Source organism: Canis lupus, chromosome 20 (genome assembly GCF_048164855.1).
Source record: "Canis lupus baileyi chromosome 20, mCanLup2.hap1, whole genome shotgun sequence".
Classification (NCBI taxonomy): Eukaryota; Metazoa; Chordata; class Mammalia; order Carnivora; family Canidae; genus Canis; species Canis lupus.
The window spans coordinates 36166484-36187139 of NC_132857.1; the positions used below are offsets into that span (position 1 = coordinate 36166484).

Here is a 20656-nt window from a genome sequence, read left to right on the forward strand (position 1 = left end):
TTGGGGGTTTTTGCTGTCAAGAAGAATGTTCTTCAGACTGAAAATGGTGGGAAGACATGTCAAGAAGCAAGACATGAAGACTGAAATAGTTGAGGGCTCGGGGGTGGGAGTGCGGGAGTCCAGACAGATTACATGCCACAGACCCGCAAAGGCTTCCTGATGTGCTAACAGAACCCATTCTTGAGAAACCAGACACATGGAAAGAGACGGGAAGGCTCAAGACAGAAAAAATGTTCGTAAATTTCAAACAGGTGGACAGGAGTGCTTCCCAGAAGGATAATGTCATCTGGGACAAATGTAGAGTCTCTTGTTCAAGTCCAAATGCTCCGCTGTTGAGGGGGAAGATGGAGCTGATACTGGTTGCTGAGGAAAGAGCTGGGTTTTGTTGAGCCTTCAGGGCGCAAAAGCAGTGGTATGTTGAGCCTCTTCAGAATATGAAAGCAATCTTCAGCAGACATAAGGGAAAGGAGGGAAGAAGGGAGGAAGAAAGAAAGCTACTTGGAGCCATTTAGTGCTGAAGCAAGTAGTTTTGTACATCTCAGTAAGTCCTGAGGTGGTCATTATGTTACAGAGCCTCACAGTGATTACTGTCTGTAATGGCATTCATCTAGAAAGTTCTATATGTTCCATGATCTTTGTATAAGAAGATAGGAAGTTGTGAACGCATTTAGAAAAATGTTCCTTCCGGGGCACCTGGATGGCTCAGTCAGTGAAGCATCTGCCTTTGGCTCAGGTTATGATCCTGGGATCCTGGGATCTAGCCGTATATGGGCCTTCCTGCTCAGTGGGGAGGCTACTCTCCTTTTCCCTCTCTCTCTGACCCCCTCCCTCATGTTTGCTCTCTCTCAAATAAATAAAATCTCTAAGGAAAAAAAGAAAGATGTTCCTTCTAACCAAGCTGTTTTGTTTTTTGGTTAGATTTTTAGTTAGTGGCATCAATAACCCATGTCAGAAATCTACAAATCCCCCTTGAGGCTGGCCTCCCAGCAAGTGAAGAGTTGCTTCATCCCGCCATTATAGTCCTACTGACTTGACTTCTAATATCTTTCCAGAGCATTCTCTTTTCCTTCCTTATACCCACTGCCTCTTACTGTCTCTTGCTACTACATTTCTTTCTGTCCCCAGAGTTGCTCTTTCTAGATCATCCCACATCTATGATAGTGTGTAATCTCAAATGCAAACCGATGCCTCTTAGCCCAATGCCAAACTTCCAAAGCTCCTCATTGCATTCAGGAAAAGTCTAAATTAATTGGTCCTAGTCTCAATCCCCACTGAAGTTTCCCCACTCAATATTGGCCCCATTGCATGGAACTATTTGTATTTCTCTAAATATTCCTTATGGATATATCATAAACCCATGGTTTTCTATTCCTGTCCCAGCCAGCATCTTATTTTATTAATTCCCTTTATCATTTAAACTTTAGAAGAGGTCTCACCTCTGACCTCCAGGTCAGACCAAGTTAGATCTGTCCATACATCCGGCAATAAATTGTATAGAGATAGTTTCCAGGTTGCCTGACCCTGACACCTCCTGCCATCCTCCTCCCACCACCAACATGACTGAGGACTCCCCGTTTATTCTTGTGTGTTTCCTTGGTGCCAAGAGCAGTGCCCAGCAGTTGCTGAATATTTGATCAGTTGACTTGGCTTGCATATTTTCAGTATCTTAAAAAGTCATATATCCAGAATGTTGCATTTCCCAAGGTTCATAATAGCCAGCAATTATTAAAGTCATTTGCACACACACGTTCTCTGTGACCACACTGTAAATTCCTACAGACAGAGCACTCAACCCTTCATCTTCATATGCCCTTCAGTTCCAGCCAGTGACCCACACAAATGCTGGGTGAGAGGGACAGGTCAGGCTGGGGGACAGGACTGCAATTCTTCTGAGCAAACAACTTCCAAAAAAGATTGGGAGTGGGAATGACTCATCAACTTGGAATGCAATTCCTAGAGGATATTCTGTACAGGAAATCAGAGATCCCCTGTGGAAAGCACTCACGGGTGACTTTAAATTCTAGAAGATTTAAAAAATGCATTACCTGTATTAAGGATGAGGGAGAGGGCAGCCCCGGTAGCGCAGTGGTTTAGCGCCACATGCAGCCCAGGGTGTGATCCTGGAGACCCGGGATCGAGTCCCACGTCAGGCTCCCTGCATGGAGCCTGCTTCTCCCTCTCCCTGTGTCTCTGCCTCTCTCTATCTCTCTCTCTGTGTGTCTCAAATAAATAAATAAAAAAAATTAAAAAAAAAAAAGGATGAGGGAGAAAATAAAGATGACAGAGTTGCCTGAATTTTTAAGACCCGAATTGAATCTAAGACAAACTAATTAGGAAGCCGTGAACATATCCTAGCCAGCATGAAATGGAGAAAGCACTCCCTGATCGGCACATGAGTTATAACGGAAGTCACCTTAAAGAATTTTATTTTATTTATTTATTTATTTTTTTTACCTTAAAGAATTTTAAAGGAATTACATTAAATAAAAATGTGGCACATGACTTTAGTAAAAAGGAGGGACATATGATAAGTATTAGCATTAATCTAAGGGCAAATATTTTAATACAATTTATTGAGAAGCTAAGGAAAAAAGAAATCCAACTATTTGCTAAGGATACAGTGTCTATCACTAACATTACATGAATTCCAGATTGAAGTGTTCCAGAAATATATTAGTGAGAGTCTATGGAACAAATCTACGCTTTCTACAGCCTTGTCTATTCTTATGTTGCCAACAGAAAAAGTATATCACCAGGCAATGTCATTACGGAGAAGCAGTACTTTACCGTTGATTTCAAAGGCCTCCATTGCAGGGAACATGGTTTGGTTGACGGCCCCTATTTCTCCGGTGCTAGCCAAGAACTCTTCCTCCTTGAGAATTTCCTTATTTTCCATTGTGAAGCTTTATAAATGGCCAAAAGTCCTGGGGCCAGCAGAAATGCTGTCCTTAAGAGGAACCACTTGGGGAAAGATTGTTCCCATTTAACCACGGCCACTAGTTGTAGACCACACAGCACTTCCCTTTGGCTCTGACTTCTGAATTTGCAAAATGTTTCCTGACATGATCAGAATTGAGCATGTCTCAAAAACAGATTACTCACATGTGGAGCTCCTGTTCGGCCCAGCTGTTTGTTAAGGGGGGGTCGAGGTGGCTTTGGAGCATAAGTCACAGGTCCTTGGAACCACTGCTTTCCCCCAGACCCCCAAGAGTGGGGAGTTGGATAGCGCCAGGGAGAGTGTGAATGTCTCTCTCTCTCTGCCTTCTGCCCATCCAAGTGGGCATCATCCTAGGCCCAAGACGCTGTCCCAGGACCTCTGCAGTTCACACTGAAATCTCTCTCCTCTGACCTACTTTGGCTTTAGGGTTCATCTTTTCTCTTCAAAATGTGGACCTTGGACAGCAGCAGCATCACCTGGGAATTTGTTATAAATACAGAGTGGGGCACCTGGGTGGCTCAGTGGTTGAGCGTCTGCCTTTGGCTCACGTTGTGATCCCGGGGTCCTGGGATTGAGTCCCACATGGGGCTCCCCACAGGGAGCCTGCTTCTCCCTCTTCCTGTGTCTCTGCCTATCTCTGTGTGTCTCTCATGAATAAATAAAATCTTTAAAAAAAAAAAAAAAAAGGAAATGCAGAATCCCATCCCATGTGAATCCAAATCTACAGTTCCACTAGATTTCCAGGTGATGTATGTACACTATGGAGAAGCACTGCTCTATACCACCCAGTGTAGCATTTATTTATACTTCCCTTTGTATCTTCCCTTGCTCTCCTTGTGTGGGTGCACACCTGTGTGCTTGCTCTGGCTCCAGTAAGACCTGAGCTCCTTGAGGGGAGAAACCTGCTCCCCAGCTCCTTCTTGTCTAGCATTCCCTATACCAGAAAGGATGCATAGGGTGGTGGTGAACACACAGACCCTACAAGCTCAAACACCTGCATTCAAATTCCACTTGCTCCACATAGCAGCTCCATGACCATGGAAACATCATGTAAGCTCTGAGTGCCTCGGTTTCCTCTTTTGTAAAATAAGGAAGATGGTGTTATATGTGGTGTTAGCTGATGAATTAGATCATGTACTGTGGTTAGGATGGCGCCTGGTGGCGGGCAGCGTGCACTAGGGTCATGTGGCTACTATCACTAGAGACCTTGTAAGCATCTTGATTACCAGGGAGATGAAGGCAACAGCTTTTGCCTTAAAAGAGCTCACAGTGTGGCACACAGGGTGGATGTGGATACAACTGAGCTCTAGAAACTTGCTGTTACATAAGGTAGTAACCTGAAGCATTGGAAGAGCTGGAAGTGGCCGGGAGGCAGCAGAGCCCCAGTGGGAACTCCCCAGAAAGCTTGCTGATGAGCTCTGGGTTCAAGGGATGAGCAGGGCTTCACCTGGAGAGTGGAGATGGGTCACAGGCAGGGTGGCTTCAGGGCTCAGGAGGCACGAGACTTTGGGTTGTTTGGAACCTGAGAGGTGAGGAGAGGTGGCCTGAGAAGAAGCTAGGCCCCACTCACTCACTCTGTTTGGCCTGTGGCATGGCAGGAAGCAAAAAGGGAAAGAGACTCAGAAAAATGAGTTACTTGCAGCACCGCCCGTTCCCCACCCCGGCAGAGGTCCAACTGTGGCGCCCACGGTTTCAACATTCATGAAGTCCCTGCCTTGGGTTGAGATACTGGGAGCAGGAGCCAGCACAGAAAAGGTTAAAGGAATTGGAAGTGAGAAAATGAAAGCTGCTGGCAGCTCTAGTCTGAAGTGGGGGCCCTTCAAGGTAATAGAGGCTGCAGGGGGCTTCCTGATGGGAGGGGAATATCCCCCCTCCCCCTCCACATACAGAGGAACCTGCTCTTTAGGCCTCCACTCTGCCTGCTCAGCTCAGCTCTGGCCTAGGGCAATTCTCATCCAGGAGGGTGGAGGACCGGGCTCATTGGAAATGCTGTGGGCCAGTTATCGAGTGCCACCAGCCTTGGAGGGGGGATTTAGTGGACACAAATGTGATTGTTTTGACTCTAGATAGCAGGCCAGACCTATCTGGAGCAGAAACCCAACTCTTTCAGGAATTTCCTGGGGAACCTGGGGTGTCTTACTTCGCTTCTGTGGGTCTCAGCACAAATAGCACATAGAACCATTAACCGATATCCAGGATTTATTGTCAAGCAAGCACCGTGCTGGGCACTGACACACATTACTGGGCACTCACAACAACTTGTAACCAGCCTCAGATCTTATGGTTAGAAAGTGATGCCATCAGAATTTGAGTCCAGGGTACTCTGTGCCTACAGCCTGGTTTAAACCTAGTTTGATCTAGAGGCAGTAATCCAGAGTTCCCACCGGAGTTTTTTTGAAAACACACATAACATTTCTCCACCCTCAGCCTGAGATCCCGGTTTTAATAAGAGCCCCAAGGCTGGTTAAAATGTGCAATGAGGCTGAGGACCTCTGCACAAAAAAATGAAGCAGTCACATACCAAAAAAATGAAGCAGTCACATACAGCACAGAGACCCATGTGAGCTCTCAGGACTCCCTCCTGAAAGGATCCATTAGGTTGAACCACACGAAATTACTGATTTTCATCCCTTCTTGACATGCAATAAATGGATACTTCCTAGGATCCAAGGTAAACCATCCAGTTTGTAGGACTGGGACTAGAATAAGGCAATTAAGGCACTAGCTTGAGGTGCAAAAGATTCGAAAATCAAGGTAGGTAACATTTTAACACATTATTTTAAAAATCAAAGCTAATGCAAAAAAATCCATGCAGGACAAAATGTCAACATCTTAAAAAAAAAGACGGGATCCACGGTACACTTGCAATGACCCATCACTTGCTCCCCCTTGTCCTGGCCTTGTTTCAGCATCCCAATTTGCAAAATAGGACACCAGAAGTTGCCCCTGTTTGCCCATAGGGTGGGTGTGAGGGTCAAACAAAATAATAAAGGTGTAAGTAAGCGTGTTTATAAATGAAAGGGCTCTCGGTAGAATAGCATCTTCTATCAAGCCAGCACATAATGTGAAACTCCTGCATTGTCAATGTGACCCTTAAAAATCCCTTAGATCTCCCAGAAAGTACAAAACACAGTTTGGGGAATATTGTACAGTCTCTTCCTTAGTGTCTTCCACTCAGACACTTTTATCTCCAGTAATAAGGATCTAGCTGTTTCTTCTCTCAAGCACCAGATGAAGTGGTCAACTTGCATGTGGGACCATGCTGTTCAAGAAATGAAGGGTTTGGCTTTATTTTTCTAGCAAAGTGCATATCATTGGATTGCAGAATTTAAATGTGTGTTCAGAGTGGCTCTGATGTAGTTATGTGAAGTTCTCCAGAGTGACAACCAAGTGGCTCGCAGTGCTCTTTTAGATAGACAGGGTAAGGAGGCTGGAGTCCCAAGCAAATATGACCCCAAGCCTGATGGTCTCTGCAGAGCTGGACTTTCTTTCTTTTTTTTTTTTTTTTGCATAGAGCTGGACTTTCTATGAACTCATGGACCTCAAACTGGTTTAAGTCAATGGGCCACCTGGCAGACCAAGAACTCCTGAGCAACCTCGTTCCAGCTGAAATTGGGGCAATCATGTCTTGCATGATGTAAAAATCACCAGCACAAACCCAAGTGTTCAAAACAAACAAAACCCCATCAGCAAGCAGGCAAGTGGGAAAGCCAATGAAGCTTAGCAACTGCTGATTAATATTAAAAATTTAAAACTCTCGGGTGCCTGGGTGGCTCTATTGGTTGAGTGTAGACTCTTGGTTTTGGTTCAGGACATGATCTCAGGGTGATGATATGAGAGAGCTTGGTTCTTGTCTCATGGAGTTGAAGAATGAATCTCGCAGACACAGGAAAGTGAGTATAGGAACAGAAGTTTATTAAGTAAAGACACAGAGAAAGCTCTCAGAAGTAAGAGGGATCCTGACAGGGTTGCCACTGAGGACTTGCAGGATTGGTCTTTTATTAGAAGCCTAATCAGGGAACCTAAATCCTTTTAACATCATCTATTGATATCACCATTGAGTAAGTATCAATGTTATCACTATTGATAACATCTTTAATGGCTTACTTCTTCTTTGGGTCTGGTTATTTATTCTTTGTTGGTCACAGATGACTGCAATAAAAAGACATCCTCCCCGCCCACATCTAGGGCAGCGTGGTCTGGCTTGTTCCCTTATGTCTGGTTTCCTGACACCTCAGCATTTTTGGGACTTTTGTGAGCCTGCTTCCATGGCCCCCTACCTAGCTCTGCCTAGCCTGGTTTGTCCCCTACTCAGTGGGACCAAGCCCAATGTCCAGCTCCCGGCTCAGCACATTGTCTGCTTATCTCTCACCCTAAGCTACTCCTTATTCCTGCTCTCCCTTAACCGAGGCAGTGGGAATCCAGAATCGTGGGGCACACAGACTTGACAGGCAAGCAAAGAGGGTCAGAAGAAGGGCTGGAAGCCCTGTGTGCAGAGTTAGGGGAGCCTGGGTTCTTCAGCTCTCTGGTGCAGTAGAAACCACATCTACCCAGGTTGGCTAGAGGACATTTAGAGGAAGAATGTAGAGGACTTCGAGATTTGACAGAAAGAATTGGGTTTAGAAAAGAGAAAAACTGAGGTAGTTGGGATGGGGGAAGGAAACAGAGCAGGGCTAAGGTCAGGTAGCAGAAATGGCCTGCTCAGGACAATACCACTAGGAAGGAGTAAAGCCCCAACTCTTTTTAGGCTATTTTCTCTCTGCCTATGATTTAAATACCAGTAAGGGATTATGCCTTTGGTTTAGCTCTGTTTGCTTGCCTTCCCCTTGGCCGAGTTACTGCACGTTCCTCATTCTAACTGTAGTGAACTGAATGACAATAAGGAAGAGGTTGTGTTGATAAAGGACGTTGGGGTGCTCTGGGAAATGTGCTTGTTTTTTCCTATTGCTGATTAGTAACCCATTGAATGGATGTACCGCCATTTATTTATCTATTCACCCACTGATGGTCATTTGTGTTGGTGATGGGGGGGCTTGGTTCTTGTCTCACAGAGTTGAAGAATGCATCTCACGGACACAGGAGAGTGAGTAAAGGGACAGAGGTTTATTAAGTAAAGACACAGAGGAAGCTCTCAGAAGTGAGAGGGGTCCTGACATGGGTTGCCACTGAGGGCTTTTAGAGTTGGTCTTTTATTGGAAGCCAACCAGGGAACCTAAATCCTTTTAACATATCTATTGATATCACCACTGGGTTGATAGTTAGGACTAGTGATAACATTTTTTAATGGCTTACTTCCTTTTTAGGGTCCAGCAATTCTTTTTTGGTCACAAGTAGATGTTGTAACAAGACCCCACCTCTGGCACCGGGAACAGGATTGTCTGGTTTATTTATCTCTGGTTTACTTTCATCTCCACATTTTGAGGATTTTTGTGAGCTTGATTCTTGGCCCCCTACCTAGCCCTGCCTAGCCCCATTTATCCCTACTTCCTTCATCAGCTGGAGCTTTGTGGGACCCAACTCGTTGGAACACAACCCAGGCAAAGGTAGCCTCACAGCTATCAGAAATAACACCGTTGATTCATTCCCCACTAATTCACTCTCTGATTTTTTTTTTCTTGTTTCAAGCTTTTATTTAGATTCCGGTTAGTTAGCATAGAGTTGTATATTAGTTTCAGATGTGCAATATAGTGATTCGATGGTTTCATATAACACCCGTTGCTCATCACAAGTTCCCTCTTTACCCCATCATCTATTTCACCCAACTGCCTGCCAACCTCCCCTCTGAACAAACCATCAGTTTGTTCTCTAGGATTAACCATCTGTTTTCTGGTTTGCCTCTCATTTTTCCTCTCTTATGTTCAGATTTAAATTCAATAATTATTGATCCTTTTTATCCAGTTCTCAATTTTACCTATTTCTGGAAGAAACAATATCTTCAACAACAAAATAGCAAACAGATTTAAAAAAAAAAAAACAGAACAACCCAGAAACAATCAACCGTCAGTGAATAGAGCATCCCTCTCCAAAAGTCCCCAAGAAAAGGCCTAGAGGCAGCTCTTCTCCTTCTTATATAGCTCATGACTTGGTATGGAGTTGAGAATGCTCCAAAGGCCCTGGATGAGGCATTTACTGAGGCATTTAGTTACAATTGACCTGCATTTGAGCCCCTTTCAATGTTTAAGGTCTTTCCCACCTTTGGTGATTTATTTTTATTTTTATTTTTTAAAGATTTTATTTATTTATTCATGAGAGACAGAGAGAGGCAGAGACACAGCAGAGGGAGAAGCAGGCTCCACGCAGGAAGCCCGAAGCGGGACTTGATCCTGGGACTCTGGGATCACATCCTGAGCCAAAGGCAGATGCTCAACCACTGAGTCACCCAGACATCCCCACCTTTGGTGATTTAATGGAAGAAACCATGCCAACTAGAGACAGCAGAGAGTCAAGTTGCATGAGTTCCCAGCCTTGCTTGCAGCCAGGCATAGGCATGTGGCCAACCATACCTTCCACATTCCTTCAAAGGAGAAGCAAGGAATCCCTGCACAGCAGGGAAGGGGCAGCAGCTCCAGCAATGCCAAGGAGCAGCAGAGGCAGCAGGAAGGTGGCAGCAGCAGATGGGTCCTCACGGGATGAGTTCTGTGGGATGATCTGGGCTGCAGCCTCATATCCCTGAAATGACCTTTGTCCTGGTCTGATTCTGCTGTCTCATCGGCAATTCTGTGAGCTCCCAGCAGCCCTCCGGTGATTTCCTTCTCGGCTTAAATGAGTCAGATTTTCATCTCGGTTGCTTGCAATGGATAATGCAGACTGGTACAGACAGCAAAAGATGTGATCAGCAATCCAGACCTTTGGGAGGCTCAAGTCTAAGACTTTTGGAGAAAAATAAAGTCCAAGTATCTTATTGCTTGGCAAAGAAGAGCCTCTGTGATTGTGCCAATGCCTCGTCTAGGCTGGTGCTGCCCTCTCTTCCACCCACTCACTCACCTTTCTCTGGTCATCTTGAATTCCTACAGTTTATCAATGCTGTTCCTTCAGTTGAAGACTTTCTCACTCCCAAATCCCTTCTGGTGAATGACTATCACTCATCCTAAGGGCACCTTTTCAATGAATCCTACTGCCAAGTAGAACTGACCCCTCACACTCCCAATCCATCTTTTCAATGTATATTCTGCACAGAGATTCCTCAATAGCACAAATAACTCTACAAGTGGTTGTTTTTTCTTTCTTTTTTTAGAGATTTTATTTAAGAAAGAGAGAGAGAGAACACAAGAGGGAGGGAGAGGCAGCAAGAGAGGAAAAAACAGATTCCCTGCTGAACAGGGAGCTCAAAGCGGGGCTCAGTCTTAGTACCCTGAGACCATGACCTGAACAGAAGGCAGATGGTTAACTGAATGAGCCACCGAGGTGCCCCAGTGGTTGCTTTTATTGGTCTCTTCCCGACTGTGAGTTCCCCAAGAGCAGGAACCACACATTACATTGCTTAAACCTCAGTTCAAGCAGGAATAAAGAAGTGAAAGGATGAGTGGGAATTATCCAGACACTGAGGAGCAAACCCCACGCAGCATGCCAGCCGCACCGGGAATTGTGCATTGCCCAGTGATATGTGGAAAAAGGAGAGAAAAGTACAGGCCTGAACCCCTTTTCTTTTCTTATGGGCTCTGTTAGATCGGATCTCAAAGAATGGTGATGAAGAAATACTGTGGGAATCTATGGGTATGTTATTTATTTATTTATTTATTTATTTATTTATTTATTTATTTATATTCATTTATTCATGAGAGACACAGAGAGAGAGGCAGAGATATAGGCAGAGGGAGAAGCAGGCTCCCTGCAGGAGCCTGATGTGGGATCTGATCTCGGAATCCTGGGATCATGACCTGAGCCGAAGGCAGACGTTCAACCACTGAGCCACCCAAGCATCCTTCTATGGCTATTTTAATCTGGCACAAAGCTTGTTTGCAAAAACTGTAAATTTTATGGCCAATTCCATCTGAGATTTATTCTTTAGGGTCCTTAACCTCGGTGCCTAGATGTTAACTACTGACCCTTGGTATTTATCTTGCCCAGCATGGGACAACTTAACAAGGAATCTACACTATCCACTGGTGAAATTTCTGCAGAAGGGAGACACTGGGGGCTTTTTTCTGCAGAGGAGAGACACTGGGGGCTTTTGCTGAAGCTATACCTCTTCTCTGCCCTGTCCTGGCTGGGAAATAAAGTGTTCACATGAGGGCATTTTTAGCCAAACTCTACCCCTCCCTCCTTTTAATCATTTTTTTAGTAGGAAGATGTGCAATATGCAACACAGTGCTGACTCCTTCATCATTTGGTCTGACTCTGCCCTTTCCCCTAAAAGAAGCTGCCATCTGGGAACTCAAGTCTAAGCACCGTGCTGGGTGGGGTAAAACTATCTAAAAATACAAATGCAAGTAGTTCTACTATTAGTCTATAAAATTCCCAGGCTATTATTATTTCATTTGTGTCATTTCTGATTACAGATAAGAGTTAACTAGCGGTGATTGTACAAACTGGATACGAAGAGGAAGGGAAGCAAAGTCCTGATGCAGAGGTTTTAAGGGCTGGGTGGAGAGGAGCTGAATTGATTGCATTTCCGTAGACTGACTTCTAGAATGGTCGATTTCATAGAATCACTTCCCCAAGATGTACCCAGAATGTTTACATTTTAGTTCCCACTCTGGGCCTGGCACAGTTAGGCAATTACATAGGCTATTCTTCACAACGATCATCTTTAAGTATAAATGTCATTTTTCTTTTTCTGCAGATGAAGAAACTGAGACCCAAGACCAGTCAAAGTGTATATTGAAGGTCATACAATCAAGTCTGTCTGACTCTAGAGCCAAAAGTGACCATTACATGTCCCCTGAATCCTGGACTCCCGGGCACTGAAGAGGGCCAGAGTTGTTTAAACGATGCATTCGTTAGAGAATTTTTGCCTGAAGCAGTGGAGCTGATGTCACTCACTGCAAAAAAAAAAAAAAAAAAAAAAAAAAGCTGGTGAGCCTACAGGAAAATAACACAGGATGCCCTCTCCCCTCCTTGAGGTTCTGGCTGTCCCTCTAAAAGAGATTGTGTCCTCAGCTGAAACTAACCCTAAGGACATGCTTGCAGAATGCACTGGATCCAAACACACTGCCACATCGTCTATCATAGCAAAGAACTGGAGATCATCTGAATGGCCTTGAGGAGGGAACACTGAGAATATTATGCAGCCATCAACAAGAACAAGATAGATCTGATTATGTTAATTAGGAGAGAATTACAAGAGTTATCATTAAGGAGGGGGAAAAAAGGGCAGAATAAATGAATAGTTTGATTCCAATGATACAAATTAAGAAGCATAAGCATAGGCACACTACATGATAAGTCATTTATAAAAGTTTTTAGACGTAGAATAGTGCACAGAGATCTTTCACCAGTGGCTATCTTTGCAATAAGAGATCAGAAGTGGAAAGGCTATAATTTTTAAATCATTGTTAATCATCATTTCATAATAAAAATTCTTTTTTTTTAAAGACTTTGTTTATTTATTCATAAGAGACTGAGAGAGGCAAAGACATAGACAGAGGGAGAAGCAGGCTCCCCACAGGGAGCCTGACACAGGACTCGATCCCAGGACCCCAGGATCATGCCCTGAGCCAAAGGTAGATGCTCAACCACTGAGCCACTCAAGCATCCCTCATAATAAAAATTCTTAACATTTATGCTATGTTTATATCATCTTTGCACTGTCCCAAGCTTTTCGTATATTTTAATGTATTTGATCCACATGATACTATCACTATGAAATTGGTATTATTAGGTCCATTTTGTACATAGGGAAAGCTAGTTCAGAGAAGTTAAATAACTTGCCCAATGGAAAAAAAATAATAACTTCCCCCAATGGTGATCCCTGGGTGGCTCAGCAGTTTAGCCCCTGCCTTCGGCCCAGGGTGTGATCCTGGAGTCCTGGGACCGAGTCCCATATCAGGCTCCCTGCATGGAGCCTGCTTCCCCCTCTGCCTGTGTCTCTGTCTCTCTCTCTCTCTCTATGTCTCTCATGAATGAATAAATAAATAAATAAATAAATAAATAAATAAATAAATAAATACATAAATAAAATCTTAAAAAAACTTCCCTAAAGAAAGCCTCCTAGCTGTTAACTGACAGAGTAGGGGGGTTTGAGCTCAGGCACTGAGGCTCCTGAGTTGAGGCTTATAACCACTATAATACACTGCCTTCCAGAATAATATAATACATGTTCAGAAATTACAAAGGAAATATTGATAAAAGGATAAACCTAAGGAGGAGTAGTCCACTGACCCCCACATTACCTCCTGAGGGACAAAATTTTCAAATTTTTCTAGCTATCTCTTCTGATTATTATCTCCCTATTTTTATATGTGTATGTTGCTGTTTTTGATTTACCAATTCTAGAATAATCTATTGATGTCATGTTATGGAAGATAAGGACTTAGCTCTCTTCTACTGCTATTCCTTACTTCCTCCAATGCTGCCTTCCCCCAGATTTAACTGAATGCTTGAATTTCCATGACCATGTACATATTTTCACAGTTTAGCCAAGCCATCAGCTATAATTGCCTTGCCTTTTTTTGTCTTTCTTAATAGTTGGCTTATTTTTTTCATTTGTTAAACTTCCTATGAATCCATCCTCATATTTTTCTAAATGTTCAATCAGATCTGTTTAAAAACAGTAAATATTAGTTTTCAAGCAACCATATATATTCAATATTCTAGGAAGTCTATTTTTCTGAGAGAACTCTCTCTTGAAGTTTTTAATTAAATTAAATTAATTTTATATACTGTTTGAATTTTTTGTCATGTGCTAATACTGCATTAACAATACTAAATAAGGGTTTAAAGCAAGTTTATTGAGGTGTAATGGGCATGTGATTAACTGCACATATTTAAAGTGTGCAATGTGAGACATTTGGCATATGTATACATCTGTGAAACAATTACCACAATCAAGATGTCTGTTACCCCAGAAAGTCTTCTTGGGCCCCTTTGACAGCCATCCTGCTTATCTTCATAGCCCACATCCCCAAGCAACCACTGATCTACTTTCTATCACTATAGATTTGTTTGTATTTTCTAGAGTTTCTATAAATGGAATCATACAGCATGTCCTTCATTTGTTTGACTTCTTTCATTTGGCATAACTATTTTGAAAGTCATCCACATTATTGCATATATCAATAATTTCTTCTTGTTGTTCCTCTTCTTCTTCTTTACTTTGTACTTTTCCATTGCATAGATACATCATAATTTGTTTATCTATTCATCTTTTGACAGTCATTTGGGTTGTTTTCAGTTTGGGGCTATTATAAGTAAAACTGTTATAAACATTTGCATGTGAGTCTTTGTATGAACACATACTTCCTTTCCTACGGATAAGTATCTAGGAGTGGAGTGCCTGGATCGTATGGTAGGTGCATGTTTAACATTTAAAAAAAAAACAATTTTCCAAAATAATTATACCATTTTACGTTCCCATCAGCAATATATGAGAGTTTCAGTTCCTTCATGTCGTTGTCAACTGGGATGGTTAATTTTATGTGTCAATTTGACAGAGCTAAGAGCTGCCCAGAGAGCTGGTAAAACAAATTCTGGGTGTGTCTGTGAAAGTGTTTCTGGAGGACATTAGTATTTGATTCAGTAGACTGAGTAAAGAAGATCTTCCCTAGCCTCACCAAAGTGGACAGGAATCATCCAATCCACTGATGGTGGGGATGAATAAAAGGGTAAAGGAAGGGCAAATTCCCTCTCTCTTTTCTTGAGCTGGGACATGCATCTTCTTGAGCCCTTAGATATTCCTGGTTCTCAGGCCTTTAGACTAGGACTGAATTAGACCACAGACTTTCCTCCTTCACTAGCTTGTAGATGGTGGATTGTGGAACTTTTCAGGTTTCAGAACTGCACAATCCAATTCCCATAAGAAATATCCTCCCATATGTCATATATACACCTGATTGGTTTTGTTTCCCTGGGGAACTCTAACTAATACAGCAACATACTTGCTATGGTCACTCATGGTCACTCATTAATTTTAGCCATTCTAATAGCTATATTATTCTAATATAATAATAATATTTCATTGTAGTTTAAATTTGCATTTCCTTGGGGTGCCTTGGTGGCTCAGTCAAAGCATCTGCCTTTGGATCAGGTCATGATCCCAGGGTCCTGGGTTTGAGTCCTACGTTGGGCTCCCTGCTCAGTGAGGAATCTGCTTCTCCCTTTCCCTTTGCCCCTCCCCCCTGCTTATGCACTCTCTCTCTCTATGTCAAATAAAATCTTTAATAAAAAAATTTGCATTGCCCTAATGATTAATAATATTGAGTATCTTTTTTTTTTTTAAGATTTTATTTACCTATTCATGAGAGATACAGAGAAAGAGAGAGAGAGGGAGGCAGAGAGAAAAGCAGGCTCCATGAAGGGAGCCTGATGCAGGGTTCGATCCTGGGACTCAAGGATCACGCCCTGGGCCAAAGGCAGGCACTCAACCGCTGAGCCACCCAGGTGTCCCAATACTGAGTATCTTTTAAGTGCTTATTTGCTATCCAGAGATCTTTGATAAACGGTCTGCTCAAATTTCTGTATGGTTTTAATTTGAGTGGTTTGTTTTCTTATTGTTGAGTTTTGAGAGTTCTTTATATTTTCTTACCACAAGTTCTTTATCAGATACCTGGCTTGCAAGGATTTTCTCCCAGACTTGGCTTGTTTTTCACTCTTTTAAGAGTTAGAAAAAGGAAAACTATAAAAAAACAAAAAACAAAAAACAAAAAACAAAAAACCCAAAACAAAACATGGTTATCTCAGATACAAAAAAAAAAAAAAAAAGCACTTAAAATAATCCAACATCAATTACTAAGAAACACCCTCCCACCACCAATTTGGAATATAAGGGAACTTCTTTAACCTAAGGAAAAGCACCTATAAAATTCCTAAATTAAATACCATATTTAATGATAAAAGACAAAAGTTTTCCTCCTAACATCGGGAATGAGGCAAGTGTATCTGTCCTCACTGCTTCTATCCAACACTGTACTTGAGGGTCTAGCCATTTATTAAGAAAAAAGTTAAAAAAAAAATCTCAATTGAAAAGGAAAAAGTAATATTGTCTTTATTCACAAACAACATGATCACTTATACAGAAAATCCACTAGTATCTATGTAAATGTTATTAGAACTAAAAAATGAGGGGGCGGGGCAAGATGGCAGAGGAGTAGGGTCCCCAAGTCACCCGTCCCCATCAACTTACCTAGATAACTTTCAAATCATCCTGAAAAACCTACAAATTTGACCTGAGATTTAAAGAGACAACAGCTGGAACGCTACAAAGAGAAGCGTTCCATCTTCTAACAAGGCTTCTAACAAGGTAAGAAGGCAGAAAAAAATAAAAAAGAATCCAGTGGGGGAGGGGCCCGCGAGGAGCCGGGCTAAGGGGGGCGGCGGGAGCCTCGGGACAGGAGAGCCCAGCCCCGGAGAGGCAGGGACTTGAAAAATCCGCACTGGATTCCTCCTGGACAGAAAGGCGCTGGCAGGGAACTCGGGCAGCACCGCAGGAGGGGCGGTGGAGCCCCCAGGTTCCCGGGGTCACTACCAGAGGAGGTGCGCCCGGGGGAGGGCGCCCCGCACCCCGCGGGCCCAGCGGGTAAAGGGCTGGAGCGCCGGGCGGGGCCCCGGGAGCAGCTCGGGCGGCGGCTCCGCATGGAGGAGGCTGCGGGGCGGGAGCCCAGGGCGCAGGGGGACACAGCCCCCGATCCTGAGCTCCCCCGGGACAGGCGGAGGCTGGGAGGGCCCAGGACGGCGAGGACCCTCCTGCCCCGGGCGCCCCCGAGCTGCGCAGATCGGCGCACCCGCCCCTGGAGCATCCAGGCCCGAGCGGACTGGGAGCTGCGGGAGTTACTGCGGGAGCTGACTCCAGGGCTGGAGAGCTGGCCCCGCCAGTGGTGTTCCTCCTGGTGTCACCCTGTGCCTGGGACGGAGCAGGGCCGCCAGGGAGCAGGGGCCTCACGGGGTAAGCAGCTCCCACTGAGCCCAGCCCCCGGCGGGATGCGGGGCAGCTCCCCCAGGTGCACACACCTGAGAATCAGCACAGCAGGCCCCTCCCCCAGAAGACCAGCTAGAAGGACAAGGGAAGAGCAAGTTCTTGGAGGAGCAGCCCTGGAAAGCTCCAGTGCTGGAAATCGAGGGATTTATAGCATATAGAACCAGAGGGTACCCGTCCTTTTTTTTTCCTTCCTTTTTCCAGTACAACTCATTTTCATATCAGACTGTAAATTTCCATTTCTTTTAATCTTTTCTCACCTTAACTACAATATTTTACCACCTCTTCATTTTTAAGATTCTTCCTTTTTGACTTTCATATTTCTACAATTACAGGTCCTAGATATACTTTCCACCTCTAGATTCCCTTCAACGTACGCAACTTAATTTTGGGAGATATACAAGATATGCTTTTTTTGTTTCGTTTTGTTTTCTGTTTTTTTGTTTTCTCTGCCTCATTTTGTTCTACAATGGGGGAAGTTAATACCTACTAAAACATGACCCGTATGCACCCAGAACCAAGCAGTATATCATGCTGGTTCATTCTGTGAGATTCCTCATTCCCATTCTGCCCCCCTCTTTTATCTCATTTATGTTTTGGTGGTCAATGTTGCGGCCCTCTACAAGTATTTCTGGTTTATATAAATTTGGGACTGAGCATCTTCTAACATACAGAATTTAATATACTTAGAAAGAAGAGGACCACCCTCTAGAACCCCTCAGGTAGACTACATTATGCCTCCACTACAACTTCTTCACCACCACTATCTCGCAGTACCCCCCTTTTTTCTTCTCCTTTTTTTCTTTTTCTTTTTCTTTTTCTCTTCTTCTTTAGAATTCCTAGCATTTATTTTTTACTACTTTGTTTTAAAATTTGTTTTTTTTTAAATAAAATAAATAAAATTTGTTTTTCACTTTAGTGCTCCTTTTGTTTTATTTCATTCTGATCTTTGTTTTCAATTTCTGGTATCTGACCTTGGCAGAATCATCTAGCGAGAAATTTACATAGGTCGTGGTTGATATTCTTGATGCAGCCCACTCATACAGCCACTTTGCACTGAGCAAAATGACTAGAAAGAAGAACTCACCACAAAAGAAAGAATCAGAAACAGTACACTCTGTCACAGAGTTACAGAATTTGAATTACAATTCAATGTCAGAAAGCCAATTCAGAAGCACAATTATAAAGCTACTGGTGGCTCTGGAAAAAAGTATAAAGGATTAAAGAGACTTCATGACTGCGGAATTTAGTTCTAATCAGGCCGAAATTAAAAATCAATTAAAGGAGATGCAATCCAAACTGGAGGTTCTAACAACGAAGGTTAATGAAGTAGAAGAACGAGTGAGTGACATAGAAGACAAGTTGATGGCAAGGAAGAAAGCTGAAGAAAAAAGAGGAAAACACAAAAGACCATGAGAAAAGGTTAAGGGAAATAAATGACAGCCTCAGAAGGAAAAATCTACATATAATTGGGGTTGCAGAGGGCACCGAGAGGGACAGAGGACCAGAAAACATATTTGAGTAAATCATAGCTGAAAGCTTCCCGAATTTGGGGAGGGAACAGGCATTCAGATCTAGGAGATAGAGAGGTTCCCCCCCTAAAATCAATAAAAACTGTTCAACTTCTAGACATTTAATAGTGAAACTTACAAATTCACTATAAGATAATGAAAGATAAAGAGAAAATCCTTAAAGCAGCAAGAGACAAGAGATCCCTAACATATATGGGGAGAACTATTAGAACAGAACTCTATTAGCAGAACTCTCCACAGAGACCTGGCAGGCCAGGAAGGCCTGGCAGGATATATTCAGGGTCCTAAATGAGAAGAACATGCAGCCAAGAATACTTTATCCAGCAAGGCTCTCATTCAGAATAGAAGGAGAGATAAAGAGCTTCCAAGATAGGCAGGAACTGAAAGAGTATGTGACCACCAAACCAGCTCTGCAAGAAATATTAAGGGGGACTCTGTAAAAGAAAGAGGAAGTCCAAAGAAATAATCCACATAAACAGGGACTGAATAGGTATTACAATGACACTAAATTCATATCTTTCAATAGTAACTCTGAACGTGAATGGGCTTAATGATCCTATCAAAAGACGCAGGGTTTCAGACTGGATAAAAAAAGGAAGACCCATCTATTTGCTGTCTACAAGAGACTCATTTTAGACCTAAGAACACCTCCAGCCTGAAAATGAAAGGTTAGAGAACCATTTGCCATTCAAATGGTCCTCAAAAGAAAGCAGGGGTAGCAATCCTCATATCAGATAAATTAAAGATGATCCCAAAGACTATAGTAAGAGATGAAGAGGGACACTATATCATACTTAAAGGATCTATCCAACAAGAGGACCTAATAATCATGAATATGTATGCCCCTAATGTGGGAGCTGCCAAATGTATCAATCAATTAATAACCAAAGTAAAGACATACTTAGATAATAATACACTAATCCTGGGAGACTGCAACACAACACTTTCTGCAAATGACAGATCTTCTAAGCACAACATCTCCAAAGAAAAAAGAGCCTTAAATGATACATTGGACCAGATGGATTTCACAGATATATACAGAACTTTGCATCTGAATGCAACTAAATACACATTCTTTTCAAGTGCTCATGGAACTTTCTCCAGAATAGACCACACACTGGGTCACAAATCAGGTCTCAACTGATACTAAAAGATTGGGATTGTCTAATATGGTCTGCATATTTTCAGACCATAATGCTTTAAAACTTGAACTCAATCACAAGAAGAAATTTGGAAGAAACTCAAACATGTGGAGGTTAAAGAGCATTCTGCTAAAAGATGAAAGGGTCAACCAGGAAATTAGAAAAGAATTTAAAAGATTCATGGAAACTAATGAAAATGAAGATACAACCATTAAAAATCTTTGGGATACAGCAAAAGCAGTCCTAAGAGGGAAATACATTGCATACATTGCAATACAAGCATCCCTCAAAAAATTGGAAAAAAACTCAAATACACAAGATAACCTTGCACCTAAAGGAACCAGAGAAAGAACACCAAATAAAACCTACACCAAGCAGAAGAAGAGAGTTAATAAAGATTCGAGCAGAACTCAATTAAATAGAGACCAGAAGAAGTTTAGAACAGATCAATAAAATCAGGGGTTGGTTCTTTGAAAGAATTAATAAGATAGATAAACCATTAGCCAGCCTTATTAAAAACAAAAGAGAAAAGACTCAAATTAATAAAATCACAAATGAAAAAGGAGAGATCACAACTAATACCAAGGAAATACAAACGATTTTAAAAACATATTATGAGCAGTTATACACCAAAAAATTAGGCAATCTAGAAGAAATGGACGCATCTCTGGAAAACCACAAACTACCAAAACTGAAACAGGAAGAAATAGAAAACCCGAACAGGCCAATAACCAGGGAGGATATTGAAGCAGTCATCAAATACCTCCGAAGGCACAAAAGTCCAGGGCTGGATGGCTTCCCCAAGGAATTCTATCAAATGTTTAAAGAAGAAACAATACCTATTCTACTAGAGCTGTTCCGAAAGATAGAAAGGGATGGAATACTTCCAAACTGGTTTTATAAGGCTAGCATCACCTTAATTCCAAAAACAGACAAAGACCCCATCAAAAAGAATTATAGATCAATATCCCTGATG

The 20656-nt window shown here is 42.6% G+C and overlaps 1 protein-coding gene and 1 long non-coding RNA gene across 3 annotated transcripts in view; one reads left to right on the forward strand and one right to left on the reverse strand.

The window, feature by feature from the left end:
- Positions 1 to 9579, reverse strand: part of MARCO (macrophage receptor with collagenous structure) — a 44886-nt gene extending 35307 nt beyond the window's left edge. Inside the window, exon 1 of one of the 2 annotated variants that reach the window (XM_072788935.1) lies at positions 9442 to 9579. Coding sequence is in view for 1 of the 2 variants with exons in the window: in XM_072788934.1 (XP_072645035.1) it covers positions 2788 to 2896 (109 nt within the window). In the remaining variant the exon portion in view is untranslated. Of the gene's footprint in view, positions 1 to 2787; positions 3025 to 9441 lie in introns of those variants that run through there. The other variant, XM_072788934.1, reaches the window with a different exon arrangement.
- An 862-nt stretch (positions 9580 to 10441) lies between these two features.
- LOC140611869 (uncharacterized) lies at positions 10442 to 12471 on the forward strand. The gene is made up of 2 exons (XR_012013115.1): positions 10442 to 10651; positions 11721 to 12471. It is a non-coding gene; the product is annotated as an uncharacterized lncRNA (long non-coding RNA).
- The last annotated feature ends 8185 nt before the right edge of the window (positions 12472 to 20656 follow it).